The sequence below is a fragment of the Rhincodon typus genome, chromosome 10, assembly GCF_021869965.1.
Source record: "Rhincodon typus isolate 14 chromosome 10, sRhiTyp1.1, whole genome shotgun sequence".
NCBI lineage: Eukaryota > Metazoa > Chordata > Chondrichthyes > Orectolobiformes > Rhincodontidae > Rhincodon > Rhincodon typus.
In genome coordinates, this window is record NC_063341.1 from 48,186,881 (window position 1) to 48,203,530 (window position 16,650).

General features: G+C 40.3%; 1 protein-coding gene across 3 annotated transcripts in view; it reads right to left on the minus strand.

The window, feature by feature from the left end:
* akr1a1b (aldo-keto reductase family 1, member A1b (aldehyde reductase)) overlaps positions 1 to 16,650 on the minus strand; it is a 43,664-nt gene that overhangs the window by 18,480 nt on the left and 8,534 nt on the right. For all 3 annotated transcript variants that reach the window (XM_048601851.1, XM_020516329.2, XM_048601852.1), the window contains exons 3-5: positions 15,434 to 15,553; positions 9,436 to 9,587; positions 7,858 to 8,053 (exon numbers count right to left, since the gene is read on the minus strand). In XM_048601851.1, the coding sequence (XP_048457808.1) occupies positions 7,858 to 8,053; positions 9,436 to 9,587; positions 15,434 to 15,553 (468 nt within the window). The remainder of the gene's footprint in view (positions 1 to 7,857; positions 8,054 to 9,435; positions 9,588 to 15,433; positions 15,554 to 16,650) is intronic.

Genomic DNA, 16,650 nt, shown 5'->3' on the forward strand with positions numbered 1-16,650 from the left:
CCTTGGTCCCTAGCGCTGTGACGTAGCAGTGCTAACCACTGACCCACCGTGCTGCCCTTCTTTTAATCCAGTAAGAAACGTTCCTTTTGCTAACATAGCTAATCCCAATGAACTTGGTCTTCTGTTTAGTTTCTGCTACACACTTAGAGCCCGGCAAGATCTTCTCACTGGCCATTCCTTGATTTGGACTAATCTGACTCCTTCTGTCATTTGATGATAATTAATGTCAAAACACGTATTCGTGCTCAAGTGAGAATTCTTGATTGCTATGAATGCATAAACTCTCTTATATCTGACACTGTGTTGCAGAGTTGCTTGTAGTATACCTTTGTCTGCCGTGCTATACCTCCTGACTACATTGTTGCACTGCTATCAACTGAAGATGGTATTTCATTAACCACAATATGCCAATTATATAGTGACACTCTTGTATCAAACTTAAAACGTGATATGCCCATTGACAAATACATGCAATCCTCAATTAGTGCAATAGATCTGTTTCAAACAACCACTGCATTAAGCAAAACTTATTAAAGTTCATCTTTCTCGGAACCGTCTCTGTAGTTGTAACACTATTGTCTGCATTCTGTTCTATTACCCTGATGTACTTAAGGTGATTTGCCTGGATCGCATACAAAACAAAAATTTTTCACTGTAACCTCAGATCATGTGACAAAAATTTGATTTGATTTATTCAAGTTATTTGAGACATATTCCCACAAAAACCCATATAAATATGTGCTTGAACCTGGGTTTGCCTTAACTCACAGAACTGCCAATGATCATTAGTATGGAGCGTTGGTTTTACTTATTTATAATTTCTCACGTCGCTTTAGGGATTTTGTATCCTAATAACCAAATACCCCAACTAGAAACCATGGATGAACCAGAAGATCCACTGCCTACTGAAGTCCAGGTCTGAAGCGTACAAGTCGAGCAACCCTGACCTATAAAGGAAATCCTTTGTAAAGCCGTCAAACACACCAAAAGGCAATATGAAACTAAGCTTGAGACACAGTCCAACCACATGATATCCATCGTTTGTGGCGAGGCTTACACCACATAACAGGCTACAAAGCAAAGTCAAATAGAATCGCAGGCAACAGTATATCCCTACCCAACAAGCTCACTGCATTCTATGCTCGCTTTGAACAGAAAGCCAGTGAAATGATGTCACCTATCTCAACAGCCTGGGATGCACTTGTACCCATGGTCACCACTGCAGACATTAGATTGGCTTCTTGAGAATGAACCCAAGGAAAGTGACCGGCCTGGATGGAGTCACCGGCTGTGCACTCAGATCCTATGCGGAGCAGCCAGTGGGTGTTTTCGCAGACATCTTTTACCTCACGTTACTACGATTTCAAGTCCCTGTCTGCTTTAAGAAGTCCACCGTCATCCTGATGTCAAAGGCAGATCATGCTGCATGCCTTAATGACTACTGCCCGGCAGCTCTGACCTCCACAATTATGAAGTGCTTCAAAAGGTTAGCCTGCTCATATTAACACCAGCCTACCAAATTGCCTTGATCCTTAGCAATGCGCCTACTGACAACAGATCCCTACACTCATCCCTGGAACATCAGGATAACAAGGGTACCTTTGTCAGGCACCTTCAGCACTATAATTCCAAACAAACTCATCTCTAAACTCTGAGACCTCGGTCTTGGCTCCCCGCTTTGTAACTGGATCCTTGACTTCCTGACTCAAACAGTGATCAACTAGAATAGGTGACAACACCTCCTCCACCATTATCCTCAACATCATTGCCCCACACATCATTGCCCCACAAGGCTGTGTACTCAGCCCCCTTACTATACTTGTTATACACTCAACGGCTGTGTAGCCAAATTTTGTCCCAACTCCATTTATAAGTTTGTTGATGACACCATCATTGTAGGTCAGATCTCAAAGACGACGAGACAGAAAACAGGAAAGAGATTGCATGCTTAGCGGCATGGGGTAAAAAGCAACAGTCTATCAACATCAGCAAAATGAAGGAGCTTGTCATTGACTTCAGGAAATGGAGTAGAGGGCACGCCCCTGTTTGCATCAATGGGGCTGAGGTGGAGATAGTTGACAGTGTCAAGTTCCTGGGAGTGATGATGACCAACAGTCTGTCCTGGTCCACCCATGTTGACGTAACAGTCAAGAAAGCACAACAACGTCTCTACTTCCTCAGGAGGCTAAGGATATTTGGCATGTCCACAAGGACTCTTAGCAATTTTTATAGGTGCCCTTTAGAAAGCATCTTATCTGAATGCATCACAGCATGGCATGGCATCAGAGTCATCAACATAGCCCAGTTCATCATGCAAACCAGCCTTCCATCTATTAACTCCATCTACCCGTATACTTCCCACTGCCTTGGTAAAGCAACTAACATACTAAAGACCCCTCCCACCCCAGCTGTACTCTCTTCCAGTCTGTTCCGTTGGGCAGAAAACGTAAAAGTTTGAATCCACTTACGAACAGTTTCAAGAACAGCTTCTCCCGCTGCTGTTATCAGACTTCTGAATGGACCTCAAATTGTTAATTCAGATCTCTCTCTCTCTGCACTTATCTGCAGCTGTAACAATGTATTCTGCACTCTTTTCTGCTACCTTGATGAACTTGGTATGGCATGATCTGCCTGTATAGCATGCAGAACTACACTTCTGACTGTATCTCAGTACATGACAACAATCAAAGGATTCTGCTCTGTGTAAAGTTGATCTTATTCTTAGGTTTGATCTGTTCTGCTTCCAGAGTTCTACTTTACTCACCATCTAAGCAGCTTTTCTAGAGTCTAACCTTTTTGGCTATGTAAATCTAAGACTAATTACGACTTTAAAACAACAGTCACGTTTTTCCAATAATCTGTAGAGATCTCGAATGAAATGATATGGATCTTCCTGAAGGAACTCTTCTGTTAAATCTTGCTCTTTTGAAAATTTAATTTGCTTGGAGACGAATTGTAAAATGCTTTCAGGACTTAGTCATAGAGATGTACAGCGTGGAAACAGTCCCTTTGGTTCAACTCGTCTATGCCGACCAGATATCTTAAGTAAATCTAGTCCCATTTGCCAACATTTGGCCTATATCCCTCTAAACCCTTCCTATTCATATACCCATCCAGATGCCTTTGAAATGATGTAAATTGTACCAGCCTCCACCACTTCCCTTAACAGCTCATTCCATACACACATCGCCTTCCGCATGAAAAAGTTGCCCTTAGGTCCCTTTTAAATCTTTCCCCTCTCACCTTAAATCTATGCCCTCTAGTTTTGGACTCCCCCAACCCCGGGAAAAGACCTTGTCTATTCACCCTATCCATACCCCTCATGATTTTATAAACTTCTGTAAGGTCACCCCTCAGCCTCTGACACTCCAGGGAAAATAGCCCTGGCATTTTCAGCCTTTCCCTGCACCTCAAACCATCCTTGCAAATTTTTTCTGAACCCTTTCAAGTTTCACAACATCCTTCCTACAGCAGGGAGACCAGAACTGCATGCACTATTCCAAAAGTGACCTAACTAATGTCCTGTACAGCTGCAACATGATCCCCCAACTCCTATACTCAATGCACTGACCAATAAAGGCAAGCATACCGAACACCTTCTTTGCTATCCTATCCGTGACTCCACTTTCAAGGGACCGTGAACCTGCACTCCAAGGTCTGTTGTTCAGCAACACTCCCCAGGACCTTACCATTAAGTGCATAAATGCTGCCCTGATTTGCCTGTCCAAAATGCAGTTCCTCACGTTATTCTAAATTAAATTCCATCTGCAACTCCTTGGCCCATTGACTCATCTGATCAAGATCCCGTTGTACTCTGAAGTAGCTTTCTTTGCTGTCCACTACAGCTCTTATTTTGGTGTCATCTGCAAACTTGCTAACCGTATCTCCTATGCTCACATGCAAATCATTTATACAAAATGACAAAAGCAGTGGATCCAGCACCAATCCTTGTGGCACACCGCTGGGTCACAGGCCACCTGTCTGAAAAGCAACCATCCACCACTACTGTCTTCCACCGTCCAGCCAGTTCTGTATCCAAATGGCTAGTTCTCCCTGTATTCCATGTGATCTAACCTTGCTAACCAGTCTACCATGAGGAACCTTGTCGAATGCCTTACTGAAGTCCATATAGATCATGTCCATTGCTCTATCCTTAATCCTCTTTGTTACTTATTCAAAAAAACTCAAATTATTGAGACACAATTTCCCACACAAAAAGCCATGTTGACTATCCCTAATCACTCTGTGCCTTTCCAAATACATGTAAATCCTGTTCCCCCAGGATTTCTTACAACAACTTGCCAAACACTGATGTCAGGCTCACAGGTCTATGGTTCCCTGGCTTTTCCTTACCACCTTAAATAGTGGCACCACGTTAGCCAACCTCCAGCCTTCCGGCACTTTACTTGTGGCTATCGATGATACAAATCTCGCAGCAAGCAGCCCAGCAATCACTTCCCTAGCTTCCCAGAGTTCTAGGGTACACCTGATCGGGTCCTGGGGATTTATCCGCCTTTATGAATTTTAAGCCATCCAGCAACATCTCCTCTGTAATATGGACATTTTTCAAGATGTCATTATTTATTTTCCCCACATTTTATATCTTCCATATCCTTCTCCACTGTAAACACTGATGCAAAATACTCATTTAGTGTCTCCCTGATCTCCTGAAGTTCCACATATAGATCAGTGAGACCGACTTTAAGGGGCCCTACCCTCTCCCTAGTTATCCTTTTGTCCTTAATGTTTTTGTAGAATCCCTTTGGACTCTCCTTAACCCTATTTGCCAAAGCTGTCTCACGTCCCCTGTTTGCCCTCCTGATTTCCTTCTTAAGTATACTCCTACTGCCTTGATACTCTTCTAGGGATTCACTCGATCTCCGCTGTCAATACCTGACATATGATTCCTTATTTTTTTTTTGACCAAAACCTCAATTTCTCTAGTCATCCAGTATTTCCTATACCTACCAGCCTTGCCCTTCACCCTAACAGAAACACTGGGTCTCTGGACTCTCATCTCATTTTTGAAGACTTCCCATTTTCTAGCCATCCCTTTACCTGCAAACATCTGCCCTCAATCAACTTTTGAAAGTTCTTGCCTAATACTGTCAAAATTGAGGTTGTAGACTTGCTCGCTGAGCCGGTGTGTTTGGTTGCAGACGTTTGGTCACCCTGCTAGGTAACATAGTCAGTGCACCTCCGGTGAAGCGTTGGTGTTCTGTCCTGCTTGTTATTTATATGCCTCAGTTTGCTGGGGTGGTTGGCATTACTTCCGGTTTCTTTTTTTTTTTTTAAAAAAGTGGTTCGTATATCAGGTCCAGTTTGGCGAGCAAATCTGCAACCTCATCCACAACTCAAGCTACAAATCTTCTCTCAAACTTTAATCTGCCAAAATTTGGCCTTCCTCCAATTTAGAACTTTAACTTTTAGATCCAATCTATCCTTTTCCATCACTATTTTAAAACTAATAGAATGATGGTCACTGGCCCCAAAGAGGTCCCCCATTGACATCTTAGTCACCTATCCTGCCTTATTTCCCAACAGTAGGTCACGTTTTGCAACTGAATCAGAAAATTTTCCTGTACACACTTAAAAATTCCTCTCCTTCCAAGCTCTTAACACTATGGCAGTCCCAGTCTGTTTTGGAAGTTAAAATTCCCTACCATAACCACCCTATTCTTATAGATGGCTGAGATCTCCTAACAAATTTATTTCTCAATTTCCCACTGACTACTTGGAGGTCTGTTGTACAATCCCAATCAGGTGATCATCCCTTTCTTATTTCAGTTCTGCCCAAATAAAGTTCCCTGGATGTATTCTTAGGAATATCCTCCCCAAGTATAGCAGTCATGTTATCCCTAATCAAAAATACCACTCCCCATCCCCTCTTGCCCCCCCTTTCTATCCTTCCTATAGCATCTATACCCAGTAACATTAAGCTGCCAGTCTTGTCCATCCCTGAGCCACATCTCTGTAATTATTATGACATCCCAATCCCATGCCCTGAGTTCACGTGCCTTATCTGTTAGGCCTCTTGCATTGAAATAAATGCAGTTTACCTCCATTCTCCGCTTTGTTCCTTTTCCAAACTGTACCAGTCTCAGACGGATCTCTTTTCTTACCATCACCTTGGGTCCCAACTCTGCACCCTCCCCTCTTCAATCTACCTGTATCTGCGGTTTATATGCCTTCCTGCAATTGCCATTCATCACACTCCCTAGTTCTTGTAAATTCCTCATCGCCTCCAACTGCCGCTCCAACCAAGCCATGCAATCCGATAAGATTCGCAACCAAACACAATTCCTGCAAACATAAATCAGTGACATGGAAACTCTCCCCAAATCACCCACATCTGACAGGAAGAGCACACTCTACTAAATGCCATCATTGCATCTTAACAATCTACAGGCCCAGAAAATAGCACAGTCATACTGCTCTAGGCTAACTTCGTACCTATGTTTTATATTTTTAAAGTTTAATCAAGAGACAGAGCTCAATAAAACCACAATCAAAAAGGACCCCACTCTATTCACTATTGTAGATTTACAAAAAAAAGTAAGGTTACAATTTAAAAAGCCAATGCTCTGAGGTTCCCCATACAGGTTTCTCCAAGGTCAGCTGTGAATTTCGCTGTTTATTTTTTCTTGGACGAACTCTGATGTCCAGAGATACCTGAAGTAGTATGACTTCAAAAGTATTGAGGCTTCTTTTGCACCTTGGTGAGCTACCCTCCCAATTAAGTATATTTACTTGCTCACCACATTCACTCACGGAAATTGGCTGAATGCAGACTTGAGACTGCTTCAACAGACCACCCGCATCCGATGCGATCTGTAACTGCCTTCAACCGGCCAATACTCCAGGTCCAAGAAATTCCAAACAATCCTGCTGTTGTGTGCCCTTTAAATCTGAAATGCTTACATCGATGTCTTGTTGAATCTTGCTAGGATGTTCTTTTCTTTAGTTTGACTGAATGTTCAGCACTTCTTGCAGTTGACTGCATACAAGAACATCCCTCTTAACATGTGCATCTGAAGAACTATTTCAGACCTCAGTCACTGCCAGTGTGCAGGTGGCACATAAACAGAACCTGCATCATTGGCCATTATATTCTAAGGTGAATCCTCACCACTGCTCATCAGGTTGTATGAGCTATTTGTTAGATTTGCTGTCACCACCCTCTTTTCTACTAGGGATCTACACAACCTGATTAGTCTAGTGTAGTAAAGGAAAACCTCTTGGTTGTCTCATAAGAGAACAGTCTTATTTAAAATAAGATGTAGTTGTACAAACGGAAACAAAGTACTGGAAAAACACAGGTCTGGCAGCATCTGTTAATGTTGAGTCCAATATGACTTATCTCCAAAATTAAATATTCCTGGTTATAACATCCAAACAGTCAATGCTATCTTTGTTCTTCCCTCTAAAATGCTGCCAGACCTGCTGAGTTTCTCCAGCACTTTGCTTATATTACAGATTGCTAATATCTGTAGTATTTTATGTAGTTGCTATATATGACTTCTACATCTATATTTACAAGTTATATTAATATTATAACATTTCTGTGGAGAATAACACCACCCCAGGTGGCAGGTTTTACTTCAAGAATGCAAATGGTTCCCCTGATGCCCCCAAAACCCTCAGCTCATATGATAAAAAGTGGGTGGTGCTTCAGACACTCCTAAACATTAACTCTTTCAAACCATTACACCCCTGAACAACAGGATCTATTTTTTGAAAGACTGAAAGACTATATGCAAAAAATGAAACATGATGGATAATGGAAATAACCGAGTTATTTACAGTATTTTGAGCTTGATAGTACTATAGTAAAAAAAAATACAAAAACGATTTTACCTGTAACACTGTAGGTTTGATATTAGCTATGGAAATTATATCATCTATCTGTCGACTGTTGAAGTTCGAGAGTCCGATAGCTTTAACCAAGCCCTTTTTCACTAGGCTCTCCATTGCTTTCCAAGTTTCCTTATAATCAATAAAATCATATCTTATTGTGCCATCAGGATTCTTTGGAAAAGGGTTGTCACCTCGTCTGTAAACAGCAAAACATTTTAAGTAAAACTGCAACACAAATACTGCACAAGGAACAAGCTACTCTTAGTATGACTGTCAAATGTTGAGTCTTACTGATAATTGGGCTATGTAAACTGATCACACACCTGCTTCTGCAACCAGAGAAATGAAAAAGGGACTGTAGTCAGGACTCAATGGCCTGCATTTTAAAAGAGGCCAATGATCCTACAAGTAGTCAAAAGAAAGCTTTCCATCTGTACAAAGAGCACAGGGGACAGCAATTAGTGCTGAACAATTATTTTACAAAAACAAAGGCAGGGAAAGGAAGGAGAGGAGGAAAGTACAAAAGGGAAGCGCTGCAGAGTGGAAGGCAAGACACATTCAATGACAAAAGGGATGACGGTGCAAGGCTAATGGGATAGGTAAAAAGATGAAGATACATTTAAAAGGAAATGATTCTACTATTAGCATTTACATTACCTATAGCTTCTGTACAAAAGCAAAGTGAGCAGTGATTATGATCTGAAATTGTTGACCTAAGTCTAAGTGTGTGATTGAACAATGAGGTGATGCTTAGCTTCATTAGAACAGTGTAAAAGGCTAAAAAGGACACAGGCTCAAATGAAGCAGAAAAGTAAAATGAAGTGACCTGCAGCTTATGTACTCAACGCAAACAATCATCTGACCTGCCTTTGGTCCCCATGATGTGTGGCAGCCTACATTGTTGTAGTGAACACAGAATGGTAAAAGTAAATTGTGATTTCATCTGTAATTTCATCTGTTACAGCCCTTGATATTGGGAGCGGGTGTGGGCAGTGGGAAGCTAAAAGGAGAGGTGTTACAGGTCCAGCGCTTGCATTTGAAGGCACTGTGGGGAGGACAGGGGATGTTGGAAGTGACTAAAGCATGGACCTGGATATCAGAGGGACAACTTTTTTTGGACTGCTGAAAGGGGAATGGGGAATTTAGTAATGCTGTCATTCTAGAGATTTCAGAACATGGTTCATTGAATATGGGAGGTGGAAGGGTGGAAGGAAGGACAAGTGGAACTTGATAATGACAACCGGATAGAAGGGAAGGGACAAGCACATAAGTGCAGGAAATTGAATAAATCCTGATAGATTTGAGGATCCAGTTAACTACAGTGGAGGGGAAAATTACACATTAGATCAGCTCTGTTGTTTTCCTTAAAATGCTGCCTCATTGCAAAGTATTTCCAGGATGGTGTTTTTTTAAATTTGATATTGGAAGCATTGGTTTGGAAGATTACATTGTCAGAACTGACCCAACAGGGATGAAACAGAGAACAAAAGATAATCCTGATAAAACGTTGGGAGGGAGGAAGTATTCTCAAAGTATCCAGGGCCAATGGCATTGTAGTAGATATTAACCATGCCTTACTCAAAAGCATGAGGCCAGTGAATCAGGTACAAATCCAGGTAAGTGAGCTTCAGGTCTTCCAGAGTTTTGCAGCAGGAAGCTTCCACATCTTCAGGATGATGTTTAGTGTTCCACAGCTTGGAGGTCACAAAAAGTTCTTCACGCCTTACCATCTACAAACAAAACGTGCGTATATAAATTAAATTTCTCCAAGGTCCAGAAGTTCTAACTTTACATATGCATGTTGTATAGAGATATCATACAGATCAAAGAGATTTTCTCTAAATTTTAACTTGAACAAAACTAGTTCAGTTTCATCCAGAGTATTGCGTCTAGTTCCACATGCCACACTTTAGGCAGGATGAGAAGATATTTGGGAAGGTGCAGAAAATATTTACAAGAATAAAGTTTTCATCCCTGGAACCAATTTTTCAGATAGGTTGGAGAAATTGGGACTGTGTTCCTGGGAGAAGACAGGAGATCTGATACAGGTATTCAAAATCCTGAGGGGTTTGGTTAGAGTAGGTAGGGAGAAAATGTTCTTGCTTATGATATGATTGAGAAAGAAGCAAGTTTATAAAAGAATTAGAAAATGCTGCAAAAACAGTACAAGAAAAAAGAACTGTGCCTCACAGCAAGTGGTTAAAGTCTAAAATGCACTGCCTGACAGTGTGGCATTGGTGGATTCAATCAAAAAAGCATTCAAAAATTATATTGTTATCTGAAAAAGAAGAACGAGCAGAATTATGGGGAGAATTAGAATGACACTATGCAAATTGTTCATAAGGAGAGCTGGTCCAAATACAATGAGCCAACAGGCTCATTGAGCATGTGATAAACTTTATGATTCTGTACCGTTAAGTCACCTAAATATTCAAAACATTTTACTTGATTCATTTGCAGTGTTGTTCTGACCAGCAAACTCAGATGTAATATGACATACCTGTCAATTTATGGTTGAATGGGATTAACAAGGATTTCTTTTTTGTTTTTCAGATGAATTGACAACTTATTTGCACAATGTGTTAAGAGTACTTGAATTGGACTGCCAGTCATATTCATTGGTCCAGTTAAAATCTGAACCATTACAAGTTGATCTGCAGATCTAACTAATTTTAAAACAAAGCTCAAACTGAAGCAAACTTAGATTTCTAACCTTGTAAGGTTTGTACTTTTTAAATGTTAAAAAAAGTGCATACAGAGGTATCTTTTTAAAAAAGTTGACCCAAACCAGTCAGACATAAAGTCCTGAGTAAAAGACAGCATCTGGATAATGGCCGATTAAAAAGAAATGGCTGTGGTGCAATGGTAGTGTCCATGAGCCAGGAAGACCAGATTCAAGAACTGTGTAGTAATATCTCTGAACAAGTTGATTAGAAAACATATCAAGCCAGGGGGCATCTCAGAAACCAGTTTGCAGATAATTTGAGAATGTTCACTAGAATAAAAACCGAAAACAGATTAGAATTTGGAACTTGCACATCTTAGAAAGCAGGCAGCTGTTTTGATGCAACAGTTAAACTTTGAATATCAAATATGTAACCTTTTTGATCAATATTTTCAACAGACAAAGTGGAGCATGACCTAATTGTTACTTTATTATATAACCTCAAAAGAAAACTTTGCCAAGCATATATTGGAAGCTTGAAACTGAATACCGCTGTTACATTTAAGTTGAACTCTTTGCAAAGATTACACCAATCATAATATTCTGTTTTGTACAAATTTACTGAAAGAAAAGAGTCAATAATACATTGTACGGAGCCCTGTTCAGTTCATGAGATTTTTGAACAGAATCTGAGAGTTAAGTGGCACATAGGGGAGGCGATGGCATTATCACTAGACTATTAGTCAGTTAGAGACTGAAGTCCATTCTGTGAATCTGGGTTGAAATTTCACCATGGCAGATGGTGGAATTTGAATTAAGAATCTAATGATTACCACTAAACCTCTGCCGATTGTTGGAAAAACCCATCTGGTTCACTGAAGTCCTTACCTGGTTAATGTAGTTGACTCTTAGTTGGCCTTTGGGAGAATTAGTAATGGGCAACAAATGCTGGCCTAGCCAACAACGGCCACATTCTGTGAATGAATTTGAAAAAGTTGGCAAACAGTTGTCACAGAAGAAGGCTATTCAGCCTGCTACGCTCATGCTGGAGCTGTGTAAGAATAACTCAGCTAGTTCCATGCCTTTATATTTTTGCCTGTAATCTTGAAAGTGTTCTCACTTCAAATAATTATCCTTTTTTAAACTTGTCTCCATTAGACTTTCAGTCTCAGGCAGTACAGTCTAGATATTTATCACAGACTGCATAAAGTTTTCTTCATGTTGCTTTTGCTTCTTTTGCCATGTATGTATGCATGTCAAATTGGTATCTTTTGGATCTTAGTTCTTTTGCAAATGAAACAGTTTCTCTGTCTACTCTGTCCAGATATCTCATGATTGAGACAATATCTCTACTTTGTCTCCTCTTAACCTTCTCCAAGGAGAACACTGTCAGTTTCTCCAACCTATGTAACTGATGCACACAATGCTAGGAACCATTATCCCAAGTCTTTTCTGCCCTATTTCTAATGCCATAACATCCTTCCTAAAGTGGTTTCTTGGATCAGACAATACTAAAGTGGAAGCCAAACCAATATTTATAAAAGCCCAACATAATTTCCTGGTTTTTGCACTCCATACCTTTACCAAGCCCAGAATCCCACATGGCCTATTAGCAATTTATAAATCATTCTATGCAAAACAAGAACAAAGAAATGCTTCGTCAAAAGCTTAAAACACTGCTTCAAAAATTATTTCACTGAGATCCCACTTTTAAGCTGAAAAATTACGATGACCCCAGCAGGATTGGGGGGGCTGCTGTTTTGAGGGGGGGGCAAGGAATGCAATCTGCAAGTTGGAGTTTGTAGGGGAGGCAGGGGACAGCAATGAGCAGAGGCTCAAAAGCTGTCTCTCAGCTTAAATAATGCAATGAGACAATGCATCAACAATCCTCTGGGATGGAGATTCCCAAGTTTCACTACCTTTTTCAAGGAAAAAAAAAATTACTTTTCACTTGTGTCCTAAATGATTAGCTCCTTATCTAGAAACTGTGCCATCTTGTTCTAGTCTCCTCATCCAGAGGTAATAGCACTTCAGTATCTAACCTGTCAAACCGTCTTCAAACATGAATGAGGTAACCTTTCATTCCTCTGAACTCCAGAGAACATAGACCAATTTACTTGGCTTTTCAACATCGGACAACACTCATCCCAGAGAGCAATAGTAAGCCTCACTGCATTGCTTCCAATAAGAGTATATCTTTTCTCAAATATGGGGACCAAAATTTCAGGTGAGGCTACACCAAAGCCTCTTAGAAATTAAAGAAGATTTCTTTATTCTTGCAGTTAAAATTACCATTAACCCAGAACGAGTGGGGTAGGTGGTTACAAGTGTGGGTCAGAGGTTAGGAATTCTGCAGTCAGAAACCCACTTTCTGACTCCGCAGTGCCTTCCTACCATCTACAAAAGGCATAAGAGAAGACAGTGGTGGAATGCTCTCCACTTGCCTGGTTCAGTGCAGCTCCAACTACACCACAAGAAGCTTGACACCATTCAAAGCGAAGTAACTCACTAGACTGGACCTGTCCACCACCATAAACAATCACTCTTCATCACTGATACACAATGACAGAGGTATTGCAGAAACCCAAAGGCTCCTTCAACACAACCTTCCAAACTTGTGACTTCTACCACCAAGGAGGACATGAGAAGGAGACACATGGGAATACCACCACCTGGCAACCCCTCTCAGTCTACACTATTCTACTTTGGAGTTATATTGCTGCTCCGTCACTGCTGCTGGGTCAAAATCCTGGAACTTGCTTCCTAACAAAACAGCAGCTTAAAGCTATAATTACATTCTGGAATACTGCAACTTTAAATGAAGCAACATCAAGTCAGATTTTCCCACTGTAAAAAAAAACTAATTCAGTTTAGAGACCTTTCTGATCAGAATTAAATGAGAACATTACAACCTGTGAGGTGAAATATTTTAAAATCACTAAGTTCCCATTCATAAATGAAGCAACTTTATTATAAATTTCAAAAAGAAAATGTGAAACTTGCAAATTATCTCCCACTTACCAATCCTCCAGCTTGCTGCCTCTCCTGCTTCTCAAAGGCACAATCCCAAATTATTATTTAATTGCACTTGTTCACCCTCCCCTCTTGTCAACACTCCATTACCAAGGGCTCAGGAGAAGAGTGGGGAGAGACAGGAAGAGGACCGTTGGAGTGACAGTGGCTTTGAGACGCAGGTAAGAAAGTAAACACTAAGCTGGAGAAGTAGCTGGAGGGATAAGGTTACTACAAAATGGTGCCAATCAGGTCACACTACCCTATGTCAGAACAGGCATGAAACAACATTAAACTAAAACTCAATGCCAAACGTGAATACCAGCCCCAGTGTGATCTTAAAACAAATGACTAAAAATTGGACAACTTGAAACTGGGACTTACTGTACATAATTTTCAAACTTAATGTAGAATTCAATTGCATTATAATCAGTCTCTCCTAGATGTTTTACTATGACATTACTAATTTACCCTGCCTTATTGTACAAAATGATAGATTTACAGTTGCTTTGTACCTAATTAGTCCAGGAAACAACTATGAAAGTATTCCACAAACTCATTTTCCAGACCAACTTTGCCAATTTGACTGGTCTAGTCCTCACAAAGATTAAAGTTTTCCACAACTATTGCTTTTATTACGCTGTCCAATAATTTATCATGTAATACTCTAATCAGTAACCTAACCACTATTAGGGACCGTTAAACTTCTCCCACCAGCATTTTCTGAACCTTGCCATTTTCACCCATATTGATTCTACTTGCTTGTTTTTTGAGCCATGATTGTTTCTCACTAATGACACCTGTCATCATCAGTGCAATCCATCCTCCTTTTTCATGCTGCTTGTCTTTTCAAAATGTGGCGTATCCTGGGATAGCCTTGGTCCCTTTGTTAAAAAATTTCTCTGTAAAAGCAGCTAGATGGAAACCATTTATCTGAATTTGTGCAACAAGTTCATCCGTGCAAATGGACTGTTTTTGGTCTTTGTTTCAAGAGGAATGGAGTACAAAAATAGGGAGGTCATACTAAAACTATACAAGGCACTCGTCAAGATCACACCTGGAATACTGTGAATAGTTTTGGTCCTCTTATCAAGAGGGAGATATACCAACATTGGACGGAGTCCAGCAAAAGTTCTTGAGGTTGATTCCAGGTAGAGGGATTCTCTTGGAGGTGCTGGGGTAGGTTGGACTTGCACTCATTGGAGTTTAGGAGAATGACAAGAAACCTCATCAAAACAAAGATTTTTCATAGACTTGAAATAAGGAGGAACTTTTTCTGAGGGCATTCGATCTCTGGAGTTCTTTACTGCAGACGCTGTGTGGGTTGGGTAATTAAGTATATTCATGACAGAGATAGACTTTAAATCAGTAAGGGAAATTAAGGGTTAGAGATAGTATCGAAAAGTGGAATTTCGGATTATCAGATCTTCTATGATCTTGTTGAATGGCAAAGCAGACTTGATGGGCTGAATAGACTACTCATCCTATGGTCTTATGTTCTGAGGGTGAGCTTGGAAGGTGAGGAACAGAACTTGGGGAAGGTGGGATTGGTGCTTAGAGTACAGGGAGTGCTGTTTTTTCTACCTATGGTGGTTCCCTTCAGTGGTGACAATCAGACCTTGAGCTGAATTTATTTTCCCAAACCCAATGGACGAGGATAAGAAAAATTTGGCACATGCATATCATAGGACTTCACAGCCAAATACAGAAATTCTTCATCTGAGTCTCTGTTCCATGGTTAGCAATGCTGCATGAAGTAGTCAGCTTGTAATCCAAATTGCTTGTTGCACGCCTCCCACCCAGGGTTTGGGAATCTCTGTCAAAAATAAACCCAAATCTGGATTCATTAATTCTGCAATGTAGGCTTCATCAACAGGTCTTTAAATAGTTAAATCATACCTTATCAGCACCGACATGCTCCTTAAAGAACTCTCCAATTTCAGCTTCATTGTTGTAGACTGCAGCACAGTCTATGTGACGATAACCTGTCTTTACTGCATTCCAGACAGCTTCTTTTACCTGAACAAAAACAGCAAACATGTTCATGCACTGAATGTACAATTCCAAGACCCTTTCTAGTACAAAAAAATTTAGGGTTGAATTGTTACATGAAACATGTTTTTAATATCCAATGCCATTAAGAGGAATCAGACACACTTTGTGGCAGATGTGGAATAGTTAAAAGGGAGGAGCTAAGTAACATATCTATATTTGCTGATGATTCAAAGCTAGGTAAGAATGCAAAACATGAAGGACATAAGGGGTTGCAAAGGCATAAAAAACTAGTTAAGTGAGGGGCAACAAGTTAGGAAATGGAGTATGTGGAGAAGTGAGAGATTGTTCACTTTGGTCACAAGAATAGAAAAGTAGAACTTATTTTCTGGAAAAAAAAAAGGGCACAAAACCTGTAGATTAGAGAGGACATTTTCTGTGGTTGGGAGTCTAGAACTAGGGGATTGTCTCAGGACACAAGGCAGATCTTTTAGGACTGAAATGATGAAATATTTCCTCAAAGGGTAATGAACCTCTACCACAAAAGGCTTTGGAGGCCATGTCACTGAATATATTCAAGAGATAATTTTATTTAATACTAAAAGGCATCACGAGATACAGGGAGAAAAAGTAAGAACATGGCATTGAGATAGAGGATCAGCCATGATCGTATTGAATAGCAGAGCAGGCTCGAAGGGCCAAATGGCCTATTATTGCTCCTAAAATTTAGGAAACAGAATCTTTATCCTTAGCATTCTAAATGCTATAAATTATAAGCTGTCAGAGAAGAGTTTAAGATCATGGCTTTGTTGTTACAATTTGGTAAAGACAAGCGACATATTTTCTTTCAAAAAAGTGAAATTTAAAGTCTCAGCTATTTGCTAAATGACTTTTTATGATACAAGTCAAAGCCATCACCAAATGCAGTCGATTCTATACTCTTACTATCTAGAAGTAATGAGTTAAACATGAATTACCAGGTAAACTCTAGTCAAATGTAAATTATGAACTGCAAATTAAATGACAGATTGGGTGAGCAGTCCACTCAGGTTTTAGCGATCCCATTTTAGATTAGATTTTAGTCTTTTAACCTCCAACTTCCTCAGGCAATTTGAGCTCGTCTC